At 39.9% G+C, this 25095-nt stretch overlaps 1 protein-coding gene across 2 annotated transcripts; it reads left to right on the forward strand.

Annotated features, from left to right (window-relative positions):
* Positions 1-2010: 2010 nt before the first annotated feature.
* Positions 2011-24512, forward strand: DDX17 (DEAD-box helicase 17). 2 transcript variants are annotated; one of them, XM_060777046.2, is made up of 14 exons: positions 2012-2302; positions 7541-7679; positions 8987-9086; positions 9261-9394; positions 11698-11763; positions 11874-12015; positions 13587-13747; positions 13830-14002; positions 14981-15091; positions 15649-15710; positions 16066-16125; positions 19970-20206; positions 21688-21858; positions 22457-24512. In XM_060777046.2, exons 1-14 carry the CDS (start codon positions 2259-2261, stop codon positions 22468-22470), a joined length of 1614 nt encoding a protein of 537 aa, XP_060633029.1. In that variant the 5' UTR covers positions 2012-2258; the 3' UTR covers positions 22471-24512. The 2 variants fall into 2 exon arrangements, with proteins under 2 accessions (XP_060633028.1, XP_060633029.1); XM_060777045.2 differs by having other exon boundaries at positions 2011-2302; positions 21688-24512.
* Positions 24513-25095: the final 583 nt, after the last annotated feature.

Below are 25095 nucleotides of genomic sequence, written 5' to 3' on the forward strand. Positions count from 1 at the left end.
GATTGCTATTTTCAACATGTAGTGGGGGAAGGATAACAGAATAGAAAAAAGGTATAAGAGAGGAGAGGAAAGTATGAGAAAGGAAGGAAGGAAGAAAGGAATGAAAGAAGGGCGGGAAGAAAGAAAAAAGTGAAGAGAAAGGAAAAAAGGAAGAGGGGAGGGGAGGATAGTAAAGAAAGGAAGAGAAGAAAGAAGCATGAGGGGGAAAAAAGGAAGAGCAAGCAAATAAAAGCGAAGATGTATGAGAAAAAGCAAGAGAAGAAGGAAAGGGAGATGGACAAGGCATATGAGGCAAAAGGAAGAAGAAAAGAAAAAGCCACAAAGAAAATGCAAATATATATGGGAGTATGTTGTCAAAGGCTTTGATGGCCGGAATCACTGGTTTGCTATGAATTTTCTGGGCAGTACAGCCCTGTTCCAGAAGCATTTTCTCTTGATGTTTCGCCCACATCTATGGCAGGCACTATTTATTTATTTTAATTATTTTGAATGTTTTTACCCTGCCCTTCTCAACCTCAACTCAGGGCAGCTTCCAACTGGCAACAATTCGATGCCGCATAATAAAATACAAAACACCAATAATTATAATAGTTAAAAGCATAAAAACATAAAACATTAAAACAATATACTTAGAGTCCACTGAGTTATTACCAGTCTGGTGGTCATTTAACTAGCTGTATACTATGATTGAGTACTCTGTTTAACTTATCCATAATCCATTTCCAAGCCATTGTCAACATTGTCAATTGTCATTTCTGCTTAATTACCCGAAGGCTTGGTCCCACATCCACGTTTTTATCTTCTTTCTAAAGGTGAGGAGGGATGATGATGACCTAATTTCCCCGGGGAGTGAATTCCACAGGCGGGGGGCCACCACCGAGAAGGCCCTGTCCCTCATCTCCACCAAACGTGTTTGAGACAGAGGCGGGGCCGAGAGCAGAGCCTGCCCAGAAGATCTTAAACTCCAAGGTGGGATGTAGGAGATACTTTCGGACAGGTACGCTGGACCAGAGCTGTATATTGTTTTGAGGATGTGTACCTCACAATCTCTGAGGATACCTAGAATAATAGAATCATACAGTTGGAAGAGACCTCATGGGCCATCCAGTCCAACCCCCTGCCAAGAAGCAGGAATATTGCATTCAAAGCACCCCCCAACTGATGGCCATCCAGCCTGTTTAAAAGCCTCCAAAGATGAGGGCAAAATGTCAGGAGAGAATGCTTCCAGAAAATTGCCATACAGCCCGGAAAACTCACAGCAATCCAATATACACAAGTAGGTTTTTTTAATTTCAGAAATTGATTGTGAAAAAAGCATTTTATTGCCATTGTTATTAGCATTATTAAAGAATCAGTCGTAGAAATAAAAAAAAACTTTACTTCAGCTGCGGATGAACTATACAAAAACCAAGTCTGAGTTCCTTAGAAACAAGGAGAAACCAGTCATCCTGGCTACAGACACAAATATATAACTCGGCTGCTTTTTCTGGGATTGTTTCACTGATTGATGTATCAAAGCACATTAATAGCTAGACAGAAGTGAACTTAAATGTACAGACTTTCTGTATTTTTGAAGGGCCAAACAGAGAAAGCTGGGGGTGAAGTCTCCATATCTTCCTTTGTGGCCTAAGTCTAAGAGAACAGTTCATTGTTCCACAAAGCCGGTCCCGCCTCTTGCCTGTCCAGTTGGAAGTTAGTATTCTTTAAACAAAAATACGCTACAGAGAGTGCGGAGTTGTGCTCCTTCCCAGCAGTTCCTACGCCGGAAACTAGTTTCTTTACGCTAAAACCGGCACAGGGAGCTTACGCAGATTGCGGAGGCGGTTGTGTTTCTTCCGGGGTTCGATGATTCGAGAATAGGCAGAAAGGTGGCGTTAGCCTGGACTTTGTCAGCGTATCTTAGGGGCAACTTGGCGAAAGTGCCGTTGAATGCGCAATTAGCGCACAATTGGCTATTCAGAGACGCGCTTTACGCAAGAGTGGGCTGGGCTGATAACGTAAAGTGAGGCGAGCTCGGGCGGCGGCGGCCATTTTGTGTCAGCAGGCCGGAGAAGAAAGACAGGGGAGGTTCTCCTCAGCGGCGCCTGGCTCGAGTCGGCCCGGAATTTGACCCCAAGCGCCTCTCGAGTCAAGGAAATAAAGCTCCGAAGGCTGCTTCTGAAAGGATTTAGACAGAAGCTGCTTGTTGGTTCCTTCGAGGCCGGCCTGTTGTCCTTTTCTCAACCCCCGCGCCGGCGACTGACTCTCGGCCTTCGAGGATGCGAGGCTTCGGGGACCGAGGCCGCGACCGAGACCGCGGCGGGTGAGTGGATGAGGCCTAGCAAAGGACGCCACGCGAAAGCTCCCTTTAGGGGGCCTCCCAGGCTGAACGTTAGGCCTTTCTTGGTCACTATCAAAGCAGAGGGAAATAAGGGGTCGTCTACACTGTCGATTTAATCCAGTTTGCGTCACTATTGCTGTGGAATCCAGGGATTTGTCGCACTCTCCCCCCCCCCCCCGGCTATGTCCCTGGAGAAACTACAGCGCCCAAAGAATAATAATAATAATCATACAAATACAATATATACCATTATTATTATTATTATTATTATTATTATTATTCTTTGGGCGTTGTAGTTTCTCCAGGGAATAATAATAATAATAATGGTATATATTGTATTTGTATGATTATTATTATTATTCTTTGGGCGCTGTAGTTTTATTATTATTATTATTATTATTATTATTCTTTGGGCGTTGTAGTTTCTCCAGGGAATAATAATAATAATAATGGTATATATTGTATTTGTATGATTATTATTATTATTATTCTTTGGGCGTTGTAGTTTCTCCAGGGAATAATAATAATAATAATAATGGTATATATTTATTATTATATAATAATAATAATTATTATTATTATTCCCTGGAGAAACTACAACGCCCAAAGAAGAAGAAGAATAATCATACAAATACAATATACACCATTATTATTATTATTCCCTGGAGAAACTACAATGCCCAAAGAATAATAATAATAATTCTTATTCCCTGGAGAAACTACAATGCCAATTATTATTATTATTATTATTTGGCATTGTAGTTTCTCCAGGGATTTAGCCCTGGAGAGACTAATAATAAAAAACCACACTTTAAACATAAATCATATTAAAAACAGTGCATCAGCAAATATCAAAACAGTTAGAAGGCGCGTTTACAATAAAATTAAACTAGCTTCATCTGCTCTGGCTCAATGTTATGGTATCCAGGGAGTTGTAGTTCTATAAAGGGATTTCCAGCCAAAGAGGGGTTGGTGCCTCTGCAGCTGCTACAATTCTATAGCATTGAGCCCTGGCAGTTGAAGTTTTGTCAAACTCTAAAGTAGGTAGGGAGCCAACTTGGGCCCTCCAGGTGTTTTGGACTCCAACTCCCACCATTCCTAACAGCCTCAGGCCCCTTCCTTTTCCCCCTCAGCCGCTTAAGCAGGAAAGGGCCTGAGGCTGTTAGGAATGGTGGGAGTTGAAGTCCAAAACACCTGGAGGGCCCGAGTTTGCCCACATCCGCTCTACAATGTAAGTCAGTTGAGGTCACACTTACAATAAACTTTATTTATATCCCATCCTCTCTCCCCAAGGTCTCATGGCGGCTCACAATGGACTCTTTTAAGTCACAATACTGTGGACTCTTTTAAGTCACATTATGAATTATGACTTTGAATCTTGTGTTGTGTTAATGTACTGATATGTTTACTATTTTTTCTGCTTTTCTCCTGATTTTAATGTATGGTGTATATTGTATTTGTATGATTATGTTTGTTATGGCATTGAATTATTGCCAATCTGGAAGCCGCTCTGAGTCCCCTTTGGAGTGAGATAGAGTGGGGTAAAAATATAGAAAATTATAAGCAGAAGACATCATGTACAACCTATAATCATAAACCAAAAGTTTGAAAAACGAATCACAATAAAATAAATGTACTTCTAAAGTGCCATCTACACTAGTGGTTCTCAACCTATGGGTCCCCAGGTGTTATGGCCTACAACTCCCAAAAATCCCAGGCAGTTTACCAGCTGTTAGGATTTCTTGGAGTTGAAGGCCAAAACATCTGGGGACCCAGAAGTTGAGAACCACTGATCAACACTGACCATTTAAGGCAGTTTGGATTCTATTTATCTCCTAATATATCAAGTTAGAATTGCAGCCTAGTTGTTTTGGAACTCATAAAATTTCTTTCTGGATCAGAAAAAAATATGTATTGTGACATTCCTGAAAATGGCCTAGCCTTAGGCTGAATCTTTATTCAGCAGGATTTGGAAAATCACAAGACAGTGAATGATACCTTTCTGAATGGGAGCAACGAGATTTTATTATGCTTTTAAGTAATTATTTTATATTGCTTTCATTTATTAACTTTGGTTAGTTATTATAAGTGATGTTATCGTATTATTGGTTTGAATTGGTTTGTGTGTTTTCATTAATGGCATTGAATGTTTGCCACTTTTTTGTGTGGAAACTACCCTGAGTCCACTTGGGGAGATAGAGCAGATTATAAATAAAGTGTTGTTGTTGTTAGATACACAACAAGATTAGTACACAGCAAATAAGATCACTAAGCTGACTTTTATATTTGATCACACGTCAAGACACTTCCCAAGTGTCTAGAACTGTGTAATGTATTGGGGTTTTGTTTTGTTTTTTTGCCGTGTCAGGAGCGACTTGAGAAACTGTAAGTTGCTTTTGACGTGAGAGAATTGGACGTCTGCAAGGACGTTGCCCAGGGGACGCCTGGATGTTTTGATGTTTTATCATCCTTGTTGGGAGGGTTCTCTCATATCCCTGCATGAGGAGCTGGAGCTGATAGAGGGAGCTCATCCGCATTCTCCTGGGGTTTGAACCTGCGACCTATCAGTCTTTAGCCCTGTCAGCACAAGGGTTTAACCCACTGCGCCACCGGGGGCTCCTAATTGTATTGGTGAATAATGTGTACAAATCCAGGTAGGGTGGCCTCCTGACAATTTTGTCAGCGCAGATTGTTTTTAAGTGCAGGCCAAGGTCTTTGGCACTGCACCAGGAAGGGGCATTATTATTATCTGCAATGACCACCTAAATCATTTTCAAACCATTATTTGCTGTGTAGATTATTAAATAAGAAAGCCTAGGTTCCAGTTTGATGCCCCGATGGTGAATGCCCAAACTGATGCCATATGGAAGGGTGCGGAATTAGTAGGGGTTGACACAGCTTGCACTGCTATGGAATTGTGTTAATTGCCACTTTGCAAGGTCTTTAGCCTTCTCTGCCAAAGAGTGCTACCACTCCCCTGAGTCCATAGCATTGAGCCACGGCAGTTATAGCAGTGTCAAACTGCATTAATTCTACAGTGTGGATGCACCCTAAGGGCTTTCTTGGACGCTTTCGTGGGAATGTGTCACCTGGCCACCGCAGCTTCGAACTGCATTAAGTGGTCTGCATAAATAGGGCCTGAACTGACGTGGCCGAGCTGAAGCTGAAATGGGGGAAGGCCCCAGCTCTTTGCCACGAAGCCAGGTTTGATCTCGCTCCTTGGCAGCCGTGGTGGAGGCGCCCTATCTTCATCCGGGGACTTGTTCCCTATGTTCTGCAGCCCCAACCGCTCTAGTAGGCTGAGTCGAATAGAATAACTTGAGTGATCAGGAAATGGCGTCCCGGCATGGAGGGGAGAGGGAGAGAGAGAGAGAGAGAGAGAGCGAGCGGCTGCGGAAGGGACTGTGGGCCTACAGGAAGGGGGGGGGGGAGCCGAAGGCCTCTGGAAGGGAGGACAGAAGAGACTCGCTTTCGTTTTCCCACTCTCAGCTTAGAGGCCCCACCCACATTGGTCGTTCCATGCACACAAATTCCCACAAAAGCATGCAAAAGAAAGTTCTTAATGTACACATGTGCTCAGTGGTTTGTGTCATCACCGTCCTTGCCTCAATCTGGGTTTGTTTGTTTTTGTGGCAGAAAAGACTCAAGACCTTACAAAGCTACACCTCCCAGGATTCCATAGCATTGAGCCATGGCAGTTAAAGTGGGGCTAAACTATGGGTGCATCTACACTGTGGAATTAATGCAGTTTGACACCGCTAATTGCTGTGGCCTAAAGCAGACATAGGCCAACTTCAGCCCTCACGACTGGCTGTTAGGAATTGTGGTAGTTGAAGTCCAAAACACTTGGGAGTGCAGACGTTGGCTCAAGCCTGGCTTGGTGCTATGGAATCCTGGGATGTGTAGTTTTGCAAGGCCTTCAGCCATGACAGTTAAACTGAGTTAAGTTCGCAGTGTAGATCCACACTTTCTCAGTCTAATGGAATACCTTGTAGAACCTGATGCAGTGCTTCTCATCAATGTCTCTTGTAAAAGCAGCAAAGCACAGCTGCAGAAGCAAAGTTACTAATCTTGTTAGAATGGAGGTGTTCTGTTACATCATAAACCAGATTTAGCTAATCTAAGATAATGGGGAAAGCACTTGTGTTTTAATATTATTATTATTATTATTATTATTATTTTCATACCCCACCACCATTTCCCCAAGGGGACTCAGAGCGGTTTACAAAGGGACAAGCCCAGTACAGATAAAAACAAAACACAATAAAATCAATTAGAACGTAACACAATAACAGACACCATCATAAAACAATCTTATGGCTGAGATTCAAATCATGGTTAAGTATTTCATTATGTTTGTGATTTGCTGCTTATGTTTCATGTTAGCAGCAATCCTAATTGGGCATGTTTACTTGTTTTATGTCCTGTTGAAATTAAGGAGATTTATCTTAATAAATATGGTTTAGATTCGTATCCAGTTAGGGATGATTAGTGTTCATCTTACTGCAGTCCTTTAAAATACAACAATTCCAGGGGCAACATCATCAACCACTACAACATCAATTCAAGTATTATTCTGAGAGCTGCTTTTTATATTTATTGAAGTGTGATAATACTTCAGGAAACATGTTTTGAATCAAGTTTTAAACAGAGGCTGGATGGCCATCTGTCAGGGGTGATTTGAATGCAATATTCCTGCTTCTTGGCAGGGGGTTGGACTGGATGGCCCATGAGGTCTCTTCCAACTCTTTGATTCTATGATTCTATAAGTTGATTGTGCTACTGATAACTTACTTTGGTTTTTTAATAACAGCATAGTCTTATAGATATTTATTTTAAATCAAATTCCACTACATTCAGAAAGTTTTACCTTTGGTTATGATCCTGTGCATACTTGGAAATAAGTCCTCAATAATTTCTCAAATTTGTTAATTAAATTAATTGTTTGAGGGGTTTTACAAACAATTATATCATGGTAGCATCTTTATTTTCTGAAGCATAACTTTTTTGTTTACGTAAATAACAATTTATGTTTTGTCTCACATTTGTTGTTAGAGGTATTGCAGGTCAAATGGTTAGAGAGATAGTTTTGTGGTTTTAAGTTCAGTCACTAAATGAAGAAATGTGACATTTTCCACACATTTTTCCTCAGATCAATGCACAATAAAGAAACTAAAATGTCTTTGTCAAAACTTTTTTCTTTGTTTGTAATTCCTAAAGGTTTGGCAGTCCTCTTCCTCCCAAAAAGTTTGGAAACCCTGGGGAACGTCTGCGTAAGAAAAAGTGGGACTTGAGTGAGCTGCCCAAATTTGAGAAAAACTTCTATTCCGAACATCCAGAAGTAGCAAGACTCACTCCAGTATGTTTTCCCGTTCTTCTCTTTGTTACTAATTAAGGGGACTTTTCCTAATTCTGATACTTGCAGTTGAGTGTTGCCAGGTATATGAAAAGTAAATAGAATTATTTCTGCAGTTAGCATTGCCATTCTCTACATTGCACTAGCCATGGTTTCGCCAGTTTATTTTACAAGGTGATTTCTATTCCATTCTTTTTATGGTAGAGTGAATACAGAAAAAAGGTAGTTTGCAAGACCTGTAAGCTTAGTCACTTGAAGTCTGATTTTGACCCAAATTGCCACTGCCTCTACAGTCCGTGCTTGGAATCTGTTTATTATATGTGTGATTCATATTCCAAGATATGATGTGGTTGCATCATGAGCTGTTTTAACTTTTCTAAATCAACATTTTGAATGTGCTCAAATTGTTTTCCATAAGATGATAAACATTGTGTTGATAGAAAAAAACTTTCTAAACCATGGGTCCTCAGACTTTTTAAACAGAGGGCCAGGTCACGGTCCCTCAAATTGTTGAAGGGCCAGATTATAATTTGAAAAAAAAAGAATGAATTCCTATGCACACTGCACATATCTTATTTGTAGTGCAAAAAACACTTAAAAACAATACAATAATTAAAATTAAGAACAATGTTAATAAATATAAACTTATTAGTATTTCAATGGGAAGTTTGGGGCTGCTTTTGGCTGATGAAATAGGGTTGTTGTTGTTGTGTGCTTTCAAGTTGTTTCAGACTTAGGTTGACCCTGAGCGAAGGCCGGGTAAATGACCTTGGAGGGCTGTATCCGGCCCTCGGGCCTTAGTTTGGGGACCCCTGGTCTAAACTGTCATATTTATCATATTTCTACTTTTTAAATGTGACTTGAACTACATTTGTGTCTTAAATATAATAGTTCTAATTTTTTGGTGGCAGTAATTCAGAGAAGTAATTTATAGATAATGACCAAGTGAACCAAGAACTATGATGAATAAATGTGTCATGCTTACTAGTATAGTTTTTTTATTTAATGAATTTATTCATTGGTACGTTCAGTAGAATTTTCAACATGAATTCTAATTCCAGTTTAAGAATGAATTTGATAACTTTGTGAAAAGAAAACTTAACAGTGAGAAAAAATATTTGTATCAGAGCAGTCTGTTTTGAGTAGAACTTTATTATTGTAGAAGGTTTGTGCCTACTTAGAGAGCATAAGAAATATTTGTGCTTCTCGAAATGAAGGGAATCACCTGCTTCTTAATGACTGCCAACATAAAGAAAGACTGTTGTTACTTTTCACAAGGTTTTTCTTGACTTTTTCTCTCATCTAACTAGTATGAGATGGATGAACTGAGAAGAAAGAAAGAGATTACAATTCGAGGATCAGATGGTTGCCCCAAGCCAGTATTTGCCTTCCACCAGTGTAACTTTCCACGTGAGTATTTTGTTGTGTGGCTAAGCTTTAGTGTTGGATGGTAGAAACAAACAAATTGCTTGGGGAAACTACTTTCTGGAACTAATTGGCACATAATTGTTAGAATGAATTGTCACAAGTGCTTTGTATTTTTCTGTCCTAATTTTGTATGTACATTTCTGTTTTAACTTTTAGAATATGTAATGGATGTCCTGATCGACCAACATTTTACAGAGCCCACTCCAATTCAGTGTCAGGGTTTCCCATTGGCTCTTAGTGGTCGTGATATGGTGGGAATTGCACAGACTGGCTCTGGAAAAACCTTGGCAGTATGTATTTTTGTAATTTTTTTGTAGAATAATTTTGTTTACATGTTTCTTTAAAGTGGAAATTGATGACTGTACAGAAGTGTTTATTATAATGTGTTTATAACTGTATTTATGTTTTACATTGGTTGCCTAAGGCTGGAGCGGCCTGGCTGTGAGAGATGTGTTGCCATGGAGACAAGGCAGAAGAGGAGGTGGGAGGAGCTTAGAGAGAAAAAGGTTTTAGAAAGTGACAGTTAAAGTTCAGTCAGGAGAAGAGACTCTGAGAGAGTAGCAGAGTTAGGAAGAGAGACTCTGAGAGAGTAGCAGAGTCAGGAAAGGGACTCTGAGAGAGCAGCAGAGTCAGAGTGAGAGACTCAGAGAGTAGCAGAGTCAGGGAAGAGACTCTGAGGAGTGAAGAAGTGTAGAGTTAGGTTTAGTGTTCGTGAATAGTGAATATTTCTTCAGCTAGGGAGCTGAAGGGGAAAACTCTGTTAGATTGCTTTGGTTGGAAAGAACTAACAGAGGCTTGCTAGGATCGCCAGTCGGTGGAAGACTGGGGATCTGTGATTTGATCCAGTATAGATCAAACAGAGAGTATATTCACAGCAGGGAACACTGGCTAATAAAGCGCTTCACCACAGCAAGAGTTTATAAGTTGTAACATCGAAAGTCTGAATTGTATCACAACCCAGTTACATGTAACCATCAAGTATATGCCAAGCTAAACATCTTCATATTGCAACCATTCGCTTTGTTTAAAAATAAACTTGTTCTCTTTGGTTTTTAAAACTGCCTCATCTCCATCAATTTTACGTTCGGTGCACCCACTCTACCAAAATTACCTCACAACATAAACAGAGACTTTAATACCAGAGCCTTTTACAAATCGTATGGCTTCTCTCTCCCAAACTCAGGCGTTTCCTCACTAGTTGGTAGCGTTTATTTACACTTTGGTGGCAGTTTCATTAGCATTGTCGGAGGTTCTTTACAATGACCTTTAGAGATCTAAGGATTACATACACCACTAGAATCTAAGAATTCTGACCAAAACCAGTTAGTTCAGTCCTTGGGGCTGGGAGGGGGGACATGGGTATAGCATTTTACCACAACCCTGTCCTAGCAAGAGATGGGAATTCTTCAAAGGCAGAAGTCAAAACGGGGCAAAATGCTGTATTGAACTTCAGAGAGTGTATTTGTACATTTTTGCCCAAAGCATAGCAAGTAGGAATGGGGCTTCCTGGGCCATGCTGAACTCATCCCTGCTATGAAGCAAGAAGCAGTTTTACCCCCTTTCAGCTATGGCTAACATGTCATTTGTGAGAGTAAATTCAAAAGCTCATCATTCCTAACTATAAATCCTCCAGAAGCCTGCATGCTGAATTTGTATGTAAATCTTAAATTGTGTATTGACTATGGAACCTCCTATGAAGATTGCCCATATGCCTGAAAGATAGAAGGGTGAAATCCTTCCTGTTTTGTATCCTGTGGCCTTGTGCTGCATGTATTTACCTAAACAATTAAGTCCCACTTTTTATTGAAATTTGTGTCCATGAAAGTATAGACAGGCTGCAGTCCTAGACTTCTACCATATTTTAACTAAGGAAGCATTCACAAACATCCCCATTAATCCTGAGTGGTGCAGTGCAGATTGTATAATATTCATCATTGTTTATGGTTGAATAGTGTCAGTGAACAAAAGACATGTTCATAGTACATATGTTCCTTTGTATATCAGTGTCATATGCATGTACGTGTGACTATACCAGCAGCACCCTAGGCTCTGCTGATAAAACATCTTACTCCTGCTCTGCTGCTTGACTGTTTTAGTCTAATCGGCTGAATGATGATGTTGCTGTTTTGCCTGTGTTCACAGTCTATTTAGTGAAAGAATTAACAAACTTAGTGCAAAATGTATGTAGGACTGAAGATATTGGGAACCATAAACATTAGAACATGGAACGCTTCTCCTTCCTCCCATCTTCCATTAAAGGAGTCCTCTGACAATCGGTTTGATTGCTTTTTGAAATATTTCTCAACCAGGGTCCCCTAGAACTCTTGAGTTTTGACAAGAAGATGTAATGGGAAGGAGGGGAAAAGCTGCATATTCCGGTTGTGAACATTTTATGTAGAAGCTTCCTGAGATCTGGAAATAGTTTCCTCCAGCTTAATAGGGTTGAGAAAAGCTGGCGTGAGTTCTTCTTTAAACTTTATTCATGGACAACTGCAATTATATATCAGTTCTTAAAAAATATCAATAAACTATTGGCTTAAATCAGCTGTCTTATTTATCTCCTCTAATAAATATATATTCTTTTTTATTTTAGTACTTATTGCCAGCAATTGTTCACATCAATCACCAGCCATATTTGGAAAGAGGAGATGGTCCAATTGTGAGTACTTTACTTTTGCTTTCCTTTCTGTGTATACTCTGCTCATCATATTACACACATTAGCCTTGAATCAATTGCCACTCAATATTTTTGATGCCCTTCCTTTGCAGTGCTTGGTTTTAGCTCCTACCCGAGAGTTGGCCCAGCAAGTCCAACAGGTGGCTGATGATTATGGTAAATGTTCAAGACTGAAGAGCACCTGCATATATGGAGGAGCACCCAAGGGTCCCCAAATCAGGGACTTAGAAAGAGGTAATACATTGTAGATTCATATTACATATTATGGCTGTAACATACCAATTATTTCAGCTTTAATACATCATTTAAAAATTTAAAATAAATGATAAGTTAAAGTGGGGTGAAGGCTTTTTCATGCTCCCACTGAAGTTAATAGAATGTCATGTCTGGTTCTTGAAACTAGTTGAAAAGGAGCTGATTTCCTCCAAATTTCCTTTTCTTTAGGGGTAGTGCAGTACCAAGGGAATAAAATCAATTATATTTTGTTTGCAATTGTTTTTAACTATGTATTGACCATACTTTGTATCAGGAGGATGTTCCTGAAACCCCCCCCCCCCAAAGTCTCCCTTGGAGTATGAAAGGATGAACATTGGAAATATCAGATTTTATCCCTAAGTCTCCTCGGAGAGTTCACTGCCATCATCTTTTCCTAAAATTTTGGACCTTTCCTGGCTCCCTGGAAAGCATTTTAGGATGTTTTAAGTTAAAATGCTTAAAACATTTTGATAATATTTATTTAGATACTTGGAGAGCTCCAGAAAAGGTTTAGACATGGTGAAAGGGATTTTCACCATGTCTAAACCTTTTCTGGAGCTCTCCGGGCCTCCTGGAGGCCATTTTGAACATAAGAACACAAACCTCTTCTCCCCCTCCCCATTTGCTTCAGTACCTGTGTTGCAGAGCCTGGGTTAGGGTTTGGGTAAGCAAAAACATTAGGAAAAGTTATGGTTTAGTTTTGGGTTGTATGAATGGCCCCATTAGGAAATGCATTAAGGATGTGTGTGAACTACAATCCCCATCATCCTCTGTCATTGCCCGCAAACTAAATCAGTCATTGAAGTTGGTCACGGTGGATCTCTGTATCAAGTTTGGTCTTGATCTGTTATTGGCTGAAGTCACAGGGCCCTCTGGGTGTGGGTGGACTACAATTCCCACTGTCCAGGTCAATCCCCCAGTACTTAAAGTTATCCACGTTGGGCCTGGGTGCCACATTTGGCCCAGAGCCATCATTTGGGTTGGGGGGGGGCGGGCACAGGCCTATCCAGATGTGGGTGGACTACGGTTCTCATCTTCCTATCTCCCATTCAGTATTTTCTGTTGGTCATTGTGTGGGGGGGGGGGGGCTGTAAGCTTTCATTGTCAATTATTTTGTTTGTTATTAAGTTGAAATCAGGTTATTTTCATATTGCTGGATGTGGTCTGTCCAGATGTAATTTGTTTCTATGTCTTCCCTTTTGACACTGAATATTGAATGTCTGCTATACATGTTGGTAACTGCCCTGAGTCCCTTTGGGGAAATAGAGCGGTCTACAAATAATAATAACAATAACAACAACAATATGGTTAAATTGTTGTTGTGGTAATTCTTAGTTTAGTGGACGGACTCTTCATGGCATTGTGGACCTGTAGGAGTCCCTGAAAGTCACATCGGTTATTGTGAAAAAAACTGAGGAACAGGACATGAAAGTTGCAATACTGATCGTAGCTGGCTGCTTTGTTCAGCTATTTGTTATGATTTTTAACCTGAAAAGTCTAAAAACGATTAAAATATTTGCTTTTTCTCTTTCCCAAATGTTGCTTGGAAGGTGTTGAAATTTGCATTGCTACACCTGGACGTCTAATTGATTTCTTGGAAGCAGGGAAAACTAACCTTCGTCGATGTACATACCTTGTACTGGACGAGGCTGACAGAATGCTAGATATGGGTTTTGAACCTCAAATTCGTAAAATAGTTGATCAAATACGGGTAAGTAAAGCATTGCTGTATTAATTTCTATTGGAGTCTCATTTTAAAGAGCATCACCCAAATAATACAATTTTCCTCTCAGCCTGACAGACAGACTCTAATGTGGAGTGCCACTTGGCCAAAGGAGGTGCGCCAGTTGGCTGAGGATTTCTTGCATGACTATGTCCAGATCAACGTGGGCAATCTGGAATTGAGCGCCAATCATAATATCCTGCAAATAGTGGATGTATGCATGGAAAGCGAGAAGGATCATAAGTATGGATGCTCTTACATTCTGCTCAGTTTGCTTGCAAATTAATCCCTTTTAAGTGTAGCACTGTGTGGTGAGATTTGATAGTGTCAGATACAACTTGGTATTCATTTTACTTGTTTTCTTTCCTAATTATGTGCATTTAAGGCACACAGGGAAGAACAGTGGCCCATATACAGTGTTCATTAAAACTAGAAATTGAAAATAATGCATTGCATCAATTTACTAGATATAATTCTTACATGCCATTTAAATGTTGTGCATAATTACTCTACATACCCCTAGTTTTTTTTAAAAAAAAAATCAAAAACCTGCATTGACTTATTCCACAAGTCAGTATCTTAACCCGTATCAAAAAAGAAATAATCCCTTCTCTGAGTAGAGTCATAAAAGGCAAGAGCTCAGTCTGCCGCCTGCCCAGATCCACAGCTTTTTCAATACATTAAGATGTTTTGGTGCAAATTTCATAAGTACAGTAATTACTACATAATGTTACCGTGTATTGAACTGCTTTTTCTGTCGATTTGTTGTAAAACATGATGTTTTGGTGCTTAATTTGTAAAATCATAAAGTAATTTGACATTTAATAGGCTTTTCCTTAATCCCTCATTATCCAACATTTTCGCTTATCCAACGTTCTGCCAGCCCATTTATGTTGGATATGCGAGACTCTACTGTAATTGAATAGTATTAAAGCCAGTATCATATTGGGGCAAACTGTGTGTGTAATGTATTTCAATGTGAACAATATTCTTTGCATTTTTGTAGGGAGGCAACAAGAAAACAGTTCCAAAGTGCCTGTTTTCCAAATGTCTGGCTTGGATGAGGGATTTGCATCAGTCAACATCTCTATGATACTGACTGAAGTAAAACAGAATATCCATGAATGTGTTAACATTTCAAGAGTGACTTTATCTCTCAACATTTAAAGTTATTTTTTGTATTCAATCTGTCCTTTTGTATAATTCCCCCCTCCCAAAAAGACTAATACAACTGATGGAAGAAATCATGGCTGAAAAAGAGAACAAGACAATTATTTTTGTGGAAACCAAAAGAAGATGTGATGATCTCACTCGAAGAATGCGTAGAGATGGGTAGGTTTTTCAGCCCTAATTTGAACAGGTCCCTCTTAAGACAACCCAATGGTCACCTTCCACTGAAGATTGACCACAGCCCCCAAGGAGAACCCAGAGAGACCACAGTACCAAGTCCACAAATATTCAAATCCACAAAAGTTGAACTTGCAAATGTGGAAGGATGAGAGTAGTGAAATTTGAGAGCTTACACGGACGAGTTCTTCCAAACACACAAGCTATAATTGTGGTCCAACTAAAGGAGGCTGTAACATTCCATGATTCCTATAGTTTTTGCTGGCATCATCACAGGGACCTTTATCTGATGTAGTCTCTAGCAGTATCTTTTATGACCACATTTCCTCAAAATCTTTAGAATTGTGTTTCTCCCAATGTTTTTTTTTCTGTGTCCAAAAGACATTCCTAATTGGCCATATTTGTTTTTAAAATCATTAAGTTCTTTGTATAATTATTAATTATTGAATCCATGTACTTCAGTGTTGTGTAACATGTTACTGTACCTGGCACTTGTGCCAGGCACAAGCTCAAACTAATGGGAATCTTTTTGTTTTTTGTAGTTGGCCAGCTATGTGCATTCATGGAGATAAGAGTCAACCAGAGCGAGATTGGGTGCTTAATGGTATGTACGATGAAAAAACTAGCTGGCTTCATCGAATGCTTTATCTGTGGATGGTATGATTAACAAACAATGATTGTGACTAAATGCTGAACGTACTTTCAAAACTTTTTTAAACATTAGTTTCACTGTTTACATTGAGGTACTTTGTAATGGAAATATGAAGGGGGGCAAATACAGCTTTGAAAAGTAATATTCAAAGCTATATCTAGATAATAAATTTCAAACATCCATAAAATGAGTCGGTGTGAAATCTTAAGTCTAATTTTTGGACTTTCCAATTTAAACATACAGACTGTGTTTTTCAAATAGTTTTGTGGCTGTTAAGTGTACATCACAACAGATTCTCTTTTTTCAGAATTCCGTTCTGGCAAGGCTCCGATCCTCATTGCCACAGATGTTGCGTCACGTGGTCTAGGTTTGTACACATGGGTTCCTCTGACCTGTTTTCCAGGTCTTTTCTTTAGATTGAGACTTTTGTTCCTAAGAATTATAAAGCGTTGCTTTCCCCAACATGTGAAATGCCTTTTTTAACATTGATCTTTTTTTTTCTTTCATATTCAAAATCTCTTCCTGCTCCTAGTGAACAGGCTTTGGTCTGCAGCAAGGCCTAGGCATGACTAATCGATCGCCAGTGGGGAGAAGAGACGTCCAATTACTCAGCCCAATTGTTTCAACACACCCATCTCCTTTCCCAGCTCCAGCTTTTGTAGCTGGATGACAGGCACTAAGTTGTTGTTTGTAATTACTCAGTGGCAGAGCAGACAGCTTTTTAAAACCCCTTTATCTCCACTAACATCATTACACCTTAACATACTAGATAGATCTACCCTTACTGAAACACTGCTTCACATCTGAACATAATTCGGATTTTTACACTCAAGTGTTCTATCTCACTTTTCCTCCTAGAATGGAACTACTGAGGTTTAATGAAAGCTACAAGGATTTTCTTTCAGTAGTACAAACATAGTTTCTCTTGGATACTTGAGTAAACAAATCTCTTTTAACATTTTTATCCTGGTCACTATGTTCTGCATCTTATATGGTCAGAAATGTCAGATTCTACATTCACTGTAGGTATTAGAGAAATATGGAAGAAGGTAATATGTGGTAATAGAGTCTGTTTGGTAATCCTTAGTTCAGTGGACTGACTCTTCGTAGCATATGTCCCACAGAATCAGTGAAATAGTCCTTTAGGTTGTTCAGAGGGACTTTGGTTCAATACATGAGCTTCTATCACTTTCAGGTATTTTTTAAAAAATATCAAAAGTCAGCTTGTTTGTAGTTCCCCTTAAAAGTGATGACCATATGACAAAAGTTGGTAGTCGTTTCTCACTCAGTGCAAATGTCCCCCATGCCATCCTTTGATTTGTCCCTTTTGGAGAGGTGTTCACATGGATTTCAGTCTCTGTCCTCTGGGGTCATGTCTGGATCTGTGCCAGTAGAACTTGGACCTGTTAGGAGAAGGGGTGAGGCCAGATTTTCTTTAATGAAAGATTTTCCTTGGCAGTATTTTTTTTAAACAGGCTTGCTATGTGCTGGTAGCTTCTTTGTGCATCTTGCCTAGACAATTAAAAATCAGCCCTTTTCTCATATATTTCCCCAAAACAACTCATTTGGATACTATTTAAAGAAAACAGTCTCCCTGTTCTGTCTTCTCCACTTCAATGAGGCTGTGGGGAAAAAGGTACCCGAGTCTGTTTCTTGTTACTAAATGACGTATTGGCTTGTTTTGGGGCCCAGAGTTTGCCACATTGTAAAAAATGTATTAACTCACTGGCAAACCTCTGGACGAATTCCTCCAAGTTCCTGGAAAGTGAAGGCTTCTACCTAAAACATAGAACAGGGGCGCGCACCTTTTTTTGGATGAGTCACCAGGGTTTTTCCTTCCTCTCAAATGAATATTGGACTCAGAAAACTCTTCCAGGTAAGTTGAGTCCCCCATAATGGCTACTTTGTGAGTAATCCTCAGGCAAGAAGAGCTTCCCCTCTGCACTGTTTTTCTTTTTTTAAAAAAAAACTTGGTTACACTTCACTCTGTTAAAGTTAAATCATTAAATTTCTTTTTGTTTGTTTTCTTTAACAGAAACTTTGATATCAGCTGCCGATCACTCAGTGCAGGTCTGGGGACATATCTACATTGGTGGTCAAAGCAGCTCTCTAGATGATGGTGTTTCTTAGTTTTCTGTCCCTCCCAGTTAATGTTCAGTGGTTCAGTCACTTTCTAGGGCACCTCAGTGGATATGCATCCCCCAGTGAGTCAGGTGTATTTCTTATCAGAATGATCAAGAATTGAATCTATTAAACCTCTGAAGAAATACTATGATTGACAATCAGTGCAAGACAGATAGCAAGTAACTTTTTTAAAAGTAATGTTCCCTTCTCCTCCCTTCCCCCATCAGATAGTATATATTATCTGATAAACATCTTTCTAGGGTAATAATTGCCCTGAATTTTTTTTCTTTCTCTTTTTTCTTCCTACCAAAATCCATCACTGATGCCTTCATGTCAGTCTCTGTTTTCTAACAAGACTATGCTTCCTGATACTCATGGTAGCTACTTTGCTAATGGATGTACACGATGGGATGTGCTGAGGCCCCATAGCCTGGTGCTTGTCAGATGCCTGTTAAGCCCTAGCTGTGAAGATGTGAATCCACTCAGTATATTATCCTGCCCTTACATTAACTCTTGCCCTTTGAGATACTTGCATCAAGGAGCCTAGCTGGAGACTCGCGCTGCCCCTGTGAAAATCTGCCTTCTCACTTTTTGGTGTGATTCAGGACTTTGGAGCCTGGAAAGATTGAGGAGCGCCCCCTCGCTGTAATAAGAAACAGACGCAACACCCATTTGCCACTACTGCAACCCACTTGTATTTCCCCCGCCCCATCCTTTTATTGGAAATTGATGCAGTCTGGGCAATAGATGCAGCCTGATCTTTTGGATGTAATTTTAGCACCTTCCTTTTTGACAACTGCCCCCTTTAAGCCCTGTGAGGGGACAGCAAGCGTTGGAGGACCTGAAGCGTTTACCTGAACCCAGGTTCTCAGGCGCTTGGCAGCAAATGGGGCTACAGAGAAGCATCCAAACCAGTTCACAGAGCGAGCGTGTGTGGGGACTTCTCCTCGCTGCCATGGACCCTCGATGCATGCTCCCCGCGCTCCAGTGGTCCCGTGTCAGAGGGCGGAGTTTTCGAAAGGAGGCCGCCAAAAATAAAAGGCAAAGAGACGGGATCGGCTGCAGCGATTTCCCACAGGAGGAGGGAGTGTGCATCGGTCTGGTAACAAAACAGGGAATGTTTCTCATTTTTAAAAGGAAAGTCAATCTGTGTTTTATCTTGGATATATCTAAATATTCTCTGTAAAATGCAGATTTATTTTTTGCTAGTGAAAGTTGTAGCTTTTAATGTAAAATTGCCTTTTCTGGATGTTTGACAAATTGAGTGCGTTGTTATTTACTCTGTGCTTTAGAAATCTCAGATTTTTTTCTTAAAGCTTTGAATATATCTGAGATTATCTTTTCATATTTGAGTTATCTGCAGACAGTATTATGCTAGAAGTCAAACTGAGATCAATACTGTGATCCAACAGTTAGTAAGGTGCACCTTTTAAGAAGGAAGATTTAAACACTCCAGTTGTTTACTGTCCCAAATTGGGAACCTATACCTCTGCTAGAACTGGGATACTTTAAGTGATAAAAGCTAACAAAGATTATTTTAGCTATTACAAAAAATTCTGGGGAAAAATGCCTGTTAAAACTTTGTGGTGATTGGAAGGTAAGTGTTACGAGATTTGAAGACTTCTCCTAACAGAGTTAAAGGCATTTGGCAGTTGTTTTCCTTGCCCATTCCAGTTTGCTGTGTCTGTAAAAAGAGAAGCACATTGTTTATTTTTAAATAGGCTGTTGTGGAGTAAAATTGCCTTTATTCCACAAGTGAGATATTCAGTCATCACTAATGTATGTTTTCTAGATGTGCATGCAGCAAAGGGTGGATGATTTTGAGGAATGGTGAGCTGCTTTGGCTGGTCAGCTTTGGAGCACAAATTTGTGGTCCCCTTGGACATATAAATATATTAGATAATATATCAATTTAGCCTTTTGCTCTGTTGGGAAGAGTCTGTACTGTCATTTTTGCTTTCAACTACTAACTTTTTTCTTTTCTCTTGTTACTGTTACTTGCATTTGTGGTCCCCACCTTCTGTTGGCACATCCTTCCTCCACTACCCTCTCCTGAACCCCTTACTGTGCTTTGGTTGCATCACAAGATGTGGAAGATGTAAAGTTTGTGATAAACTACGACTATCCAAACAGTTCGGAGGATTATGTGCACAGAATTGGCCGTACTGCCCGTAGCACCAACAAGGGCACTGCCTACACATTCTTCACACCAGGAAATCTGAAACAAGCTAGAGAACTAATAAAAGTACTGGAGGAAGCCAATCAGGCCATTAATCCTAAACTGATGCAGCTTGTAGACCATAGAGGTGGTGGTGGTGGCGGAGGTAAGAGATTTTGCTATTTCTGTATTGAATTTAGCTATAGTTGCATTAAATATGTTGTTACCAAGTGATGCTTTCATTGATTGAACCACTTGGAGAATTACACTGATAGATTTACATGCTGACAGTATATGTGTTTTATCTTCCAGAGGTTCAATCAAATCTACTTTTTCTGTCATATTCTAACATAAGTTTGTTTTTCTCTGCATCACCTTTACTTGATGTTATATTGTATTCCTTCCCTGAATCTGTTTTAACTTTTGTTAATCAACCTTGAGACTCAGACTGGAGAAAGACCCAATGTAATTAAATATAGTAGCACATTTCCTTATGTATGGTCATGCCAATGGTTTTAGTGGCAGAGAGACATGTGAATATATCGACCTTGCTTCATAAATACACAGAGGATCATGGAAAGTTGGAAAATCTCAGCTGTTAAATTTCTTTTATAAAACATTGCTATGTGATTTGAAGAGGAGTCCGTCATTTTAGAAGCACAGTTGGATATAGTGGTCCAAATCACACAGGATGTTGTTTCAAACAAGTGACTAAAAGACCAAAGCTTCCCTGGATATTGCAGCTTCTCCTTTCTTGTCTACAATTCTTCACAACAAGCATAAAGGATTTAAGATTATTATTATTTATATCCTGCTTTTTCTCTGAAAAGGAGTCTCAAAGCAACTTACAGTATCATTCTATCCCCTTATATCAGAGAAAGCAGATTTTTATATATTGTCAAAGGCTTTCATGGCCGGAATCACTGGGTTGTTGTCGGTTTTTTCAGGCAATATGGCCATGTTCCATAGCAGAGGTCTTCAAACTTTTTAAACAGAGGGCCAGGTCACAGTCCCTCAAACTGTTGGAGGGCCGGATTATAATTTGAAAAAAACATGAATGAATTCCTATGCACACTGCACATATCTTATTTTAGTTCAAAAACCACTTAAAAACAATACAATAATTAAAATGAAGAACAATGTTAACAAATATAAACTTATAAGTATTTCAATGGGAACTGTGGACCTGCTTTTGGCTGATGAGATAGGATTGTTGTTGTGGTGTGCTTTCAAGTCATTTCAGACTTAGGTTGACTCTGAGCGAGGGCCGGGTAAATTACCTTGGAGGGCCGCATCCGGCCCCCGGGCCTTAGTTTGAGGACCCCTGTTCTAGAGGCATTCTCTCCTGACATTTCTCCTGCATCTATGGCAAGCATCCTCAGAGGCAGTGACCTCAGACCTCACTACCTCTGAGGATGCTTGCCATAGATGCAGCAAAACGTCAGGAGATAATGCCTCTAGAACATGACCATATAGCCCGAAAAAACCTACAACAACCCAGATTTTTATAGATAATGAAATGGGTAACTGAATCATGTGAAAAAGAGTAAATGGCTTGCATGAATAGATAAAATTTGTTTCAGTGTTACAAAGCTTTTGATTTGAGCTCTTTAGCATTATATTAAATCGAGGCCTGTATGTTACCAGGTGGTCGCTCTCGTTACCGTTCGAATAATTCTTCCAACAACCCTAACCTGATGTACCAGGAAGAGTGTGAGCGGAGGCTCCGGGGTGTTAAAGATGGCCGAAGAGACTCTAGCAGCTTCCGGGACCGCGACCGCAGTGACAGTTTTGCCAATGGAGCCAGCAAGGGCTATGGTAGTGCTTATGGGAATGCAAATTCTGCATTTGGGGCACAGCAGGGCCAGTATGGTTATGCCCAGGGAGCTTATGGAACAGCTGCTTATGGCACAAGTGGCTACGGGGCAGAATATGGTACTGCTGGGTATAGTGGAACCAGCACTACCACCACTGGGAGAACCTCACAAAGCACCAGTCAGCAGCAGTATGCAGGGATGGGCCGTTCAGGCCAACAGCCACAGCCTCTCATGTCTCAGCAGTTTCCTCAGCCTCCAGGCACCAACGTAATGGGCTATATGGGACAGAGTGCCAACTACCAATATCCTCCACCTCCACCACCCCCTCCACCTTCACGCAAATGAACCCATTTATTTTAGTGGTTGCCAGTCAAGATTTGCAATTTAAGATCCCTTTCTCCTTTTCCTCCCCACCTTCCCATTGTGATGTTTTCCCTGAGCAGGTTAAATGTAGAGCCACCCAAATTCTACCCATAGAGTCATCCCCAGTCCATATGAATGATTTTGTTTTTAAAATTAGCATTGACTGGAAAAGTTAATTTTTACATATTTTGGCCTTGCATGTTGCAATCTAGAATGATTGTTTTCTTTCTCAAAAGGAAAATATTCTTAGAAGGCAGATACGTCCCAGTCCAATTGTCATTGTGTCTGAGGCTTGTGTATGAGAACTTGCTGCAGAGAGGACAACTTCTCCGTGCTGTAATCATCAAGAAAGCTGGTGCTAAGAGTGCTCCCTTAACAGAATATTAAAGGTGGTGTGATTTTTGCTTACTCTGTTTAACTTTGAGACTTTGTTTTCTACAACAATAATCAAACTGAAGCCTTGGGTTTAGCATAAGTGACACAACATGTGGTTATTCCAAACATCTGCTCTCCAGAAATAATATTAAAAGGAACATTTAATTTGGTTTGCCTTTTTGCAACTCCTAAATGTCTTATCATCCCTTTGGAGAAAAGGATGCAAGAGTGTTGGATATGAGTGTCCCTTTCTGTTGTAATGTACTTTCTCTTTAGGTTTAATCACAATATTGTATTTTTTTAATTAATTGGGTTTCTCTTTGGCTATTAAATTACTAGTAAGGGGATTTCACTTGGGATTACAAAACCAATCTTGCTTCAAGTTTCTTTTGTTGGTTATGTTTGCACTTGAGCAAAATGGGGAGGGAGCGTCTTTTTAAAATACTTTGTATTGGCCAAGTTCAAAATATCAATATACTGATAAAATGTTTCACTTCTTTTGCATAACATCTTAAAGAATTCTTTTAATCTAAATGGAATCTGAACCCTTTTGGAGCTACGTTCATATTCTGGTTTGAGTAGGGCTTTTTTGGCTTTTGAGTTGAATTTCTTCTGCTGTCTTTACACTCAGCTTTTACAGGTAGGTAGTATTGTAGGAACTCTTAGGAAAGAATGGAACTGTAGTGAAACACTTCCATTCAATCTTAAACCCCCCCCCCCCTTCAAGCTAAGCAAGCTTTTAGATGAAGTGGGGATGGGAGAGGGTCAGGATAATTTCTTGAGTATTAAGGGTTATGTCTTGTGAGTCTTAGCAGAAGTGGTCATAATTTGCTTTCACGATGCACCTGCAATGTTCAGAGAGCTTGGCAAGAGATCACTTAAGTACTTTTTGAGAGACAGAATGTTTGGCTGAAGTGTTACCTTTTGTTTTTGTTTTGGTAAATGTATATAGTTTAATCAAATAAGACAGGCCTGTTAATACAATGTGGGTTTGGCTTATAAAAATGTATTTTTGATTTGTGTTCCTCAGACAACTGGGGAACAATAAGTCAGTTGAGTGTCTTCATGCAATATACAGGTAGGTTGTTGGCACAGACTATGGGAAGGAAACGTTTTCCAGGTATTTTTTTTAAAAAAAAAAATCCTCTTGCTTCACTTCTGTAATTGTCAGTTAGCAAAAGGAGAAGCCTGGTAAATTCAATGCTAAAAAAGATCAGAAAAGAACATTCATTTTCTGAACACTTCCTAATCTGTTTCCTCCCTGAAAACTATTGTGGAGCAATTTGCAGTTCATGCAGAATTTAATAACAAGCAAAGGGTATATGGGGAGAATGCATATTTTCCACTGTTCGTAGAGGAATTTCAGGAAAATATTAGCCTTTAGCAATTTTTGCAGCCATAAAAATGTGGTGGGGCCTTGCAGTGCATTATTATAGGTTAACTGCAGCCCAGAAGCATTTCATGCTCAGCCAGGCAAAGTATGAGCCAACCATTGCATGCTCTGGGGCATATACTACTTGCAATCCACCTGGTGCGGCTTGGTTCCACTTACCACCTAAAGAGCCCTGCTGACAATGTGGTAATGTCTGTTATTTCCCTAGTAAGCATTTATAAAAACACCAATCCGTCTTTTCTTTCCTTCCAGATAAGTCATTTTGGATGTTTTACCATTAAAACGTTTTAGATTCTGAACTTCAGAGGCTTCTCTGGGTGGGATCAGTGGTCACTTTCAACCCTTGCTGGTATTTTGAACACATTCCTGTTGTATTAACAAAGACTTGAATGGAGAGATTCATAGCTCTGTGGTGTTCAGGCACAGCATACTAAAAAGCTATGTTACTATTAGTTTGTAAATTGTCCTTTTGATACCATCTTGTTTTCTTTTGTAGGTATGAATAAAACACTGTTGTCAATAAAGTTTGGACTGTTGGTCTTTGTTTTTCTTTTTTTCATTTAAAACATACATCTGTTTGAATGTCAGATATCGGGGTCCTTAGGGGTCCATATGGGGTATTTGTAACGTGGGTTTATAAATGATCTAAAATACTAAGAGCACACAACTCCCATGTTGTGTCAGTTCCACTGGTTGCCAGTTTGTTACCGATCACAGTTCAAAATGCTAAATTTGGCCTATAAAGCCCTAAAAGGCCCTGACCCAATCTACTAGTCCAAACCCATTTCCATCTATGAACCACCGCGGAGATTAAGATCTTCCAGGGAGGCTCTGCTCTCGGTCCCACCAAGGTCACAGGCGCACTTGGCGGGGACAAGAGAGAGCCTTCCCAGTTATTGCCCCTCAGCTATGGAACACCCTCCCTGATGCGATTAGATCAGCCCCTTCCATCCTGTCCTTCAGAAAGATGGTAAAAACTTGGCTGTAGGACCAACCTTTGGGACAGTGCAATAAAGCAACCATAGGAAACAATGGTTTTAAAGTGGAAATAACTGATTTCAGTGTTTATGTTTATAGTTTATTTATGTTCCGGCATTGGATGTTTGC

Source organism: Anolis sagrei, chromosome 5, assembly GCF_037176765.1.
Source record: "Anolis sagrei isolate rAnoSag1 chromosome 5, rAnoSag1.mat, whole genome shotgun sequence".
Taxonomy (NCBI): Eukaryota; Metazoa; Chordata; class Lepidosauria; order Squamata; family Dactyloidae; genus Anolis; species Anolis sagrei.

What these genes read in the sequence shown, in the direction of transcription:
- DDX17 (XM_060777045.2), top strand. Translation starts at nt 2,259, where the DNA reads ATGCGAGGCTTCGGGGACCGAGGCCGCGACCGAGACCGCGGCGG. An exon ending in CGCGACCGAGACCGCGGCGG is followed by an intron (nt 2,303 to 7,540) that starts GTGAGTGGATGA and finishes TAATTCCTAAAG; the next exon opens with GTTTGGCAGTCCTCTTCCTC. An exon ending in CGAAGAATGCGTAGAGATGG is followed by an intron (nt 15,092 to 15,648) that starts GTAGGTTTTTCA and finishes TGTTTTTTGTAG; the next exon opens with TTGGCCAGCTATGTGCATTC.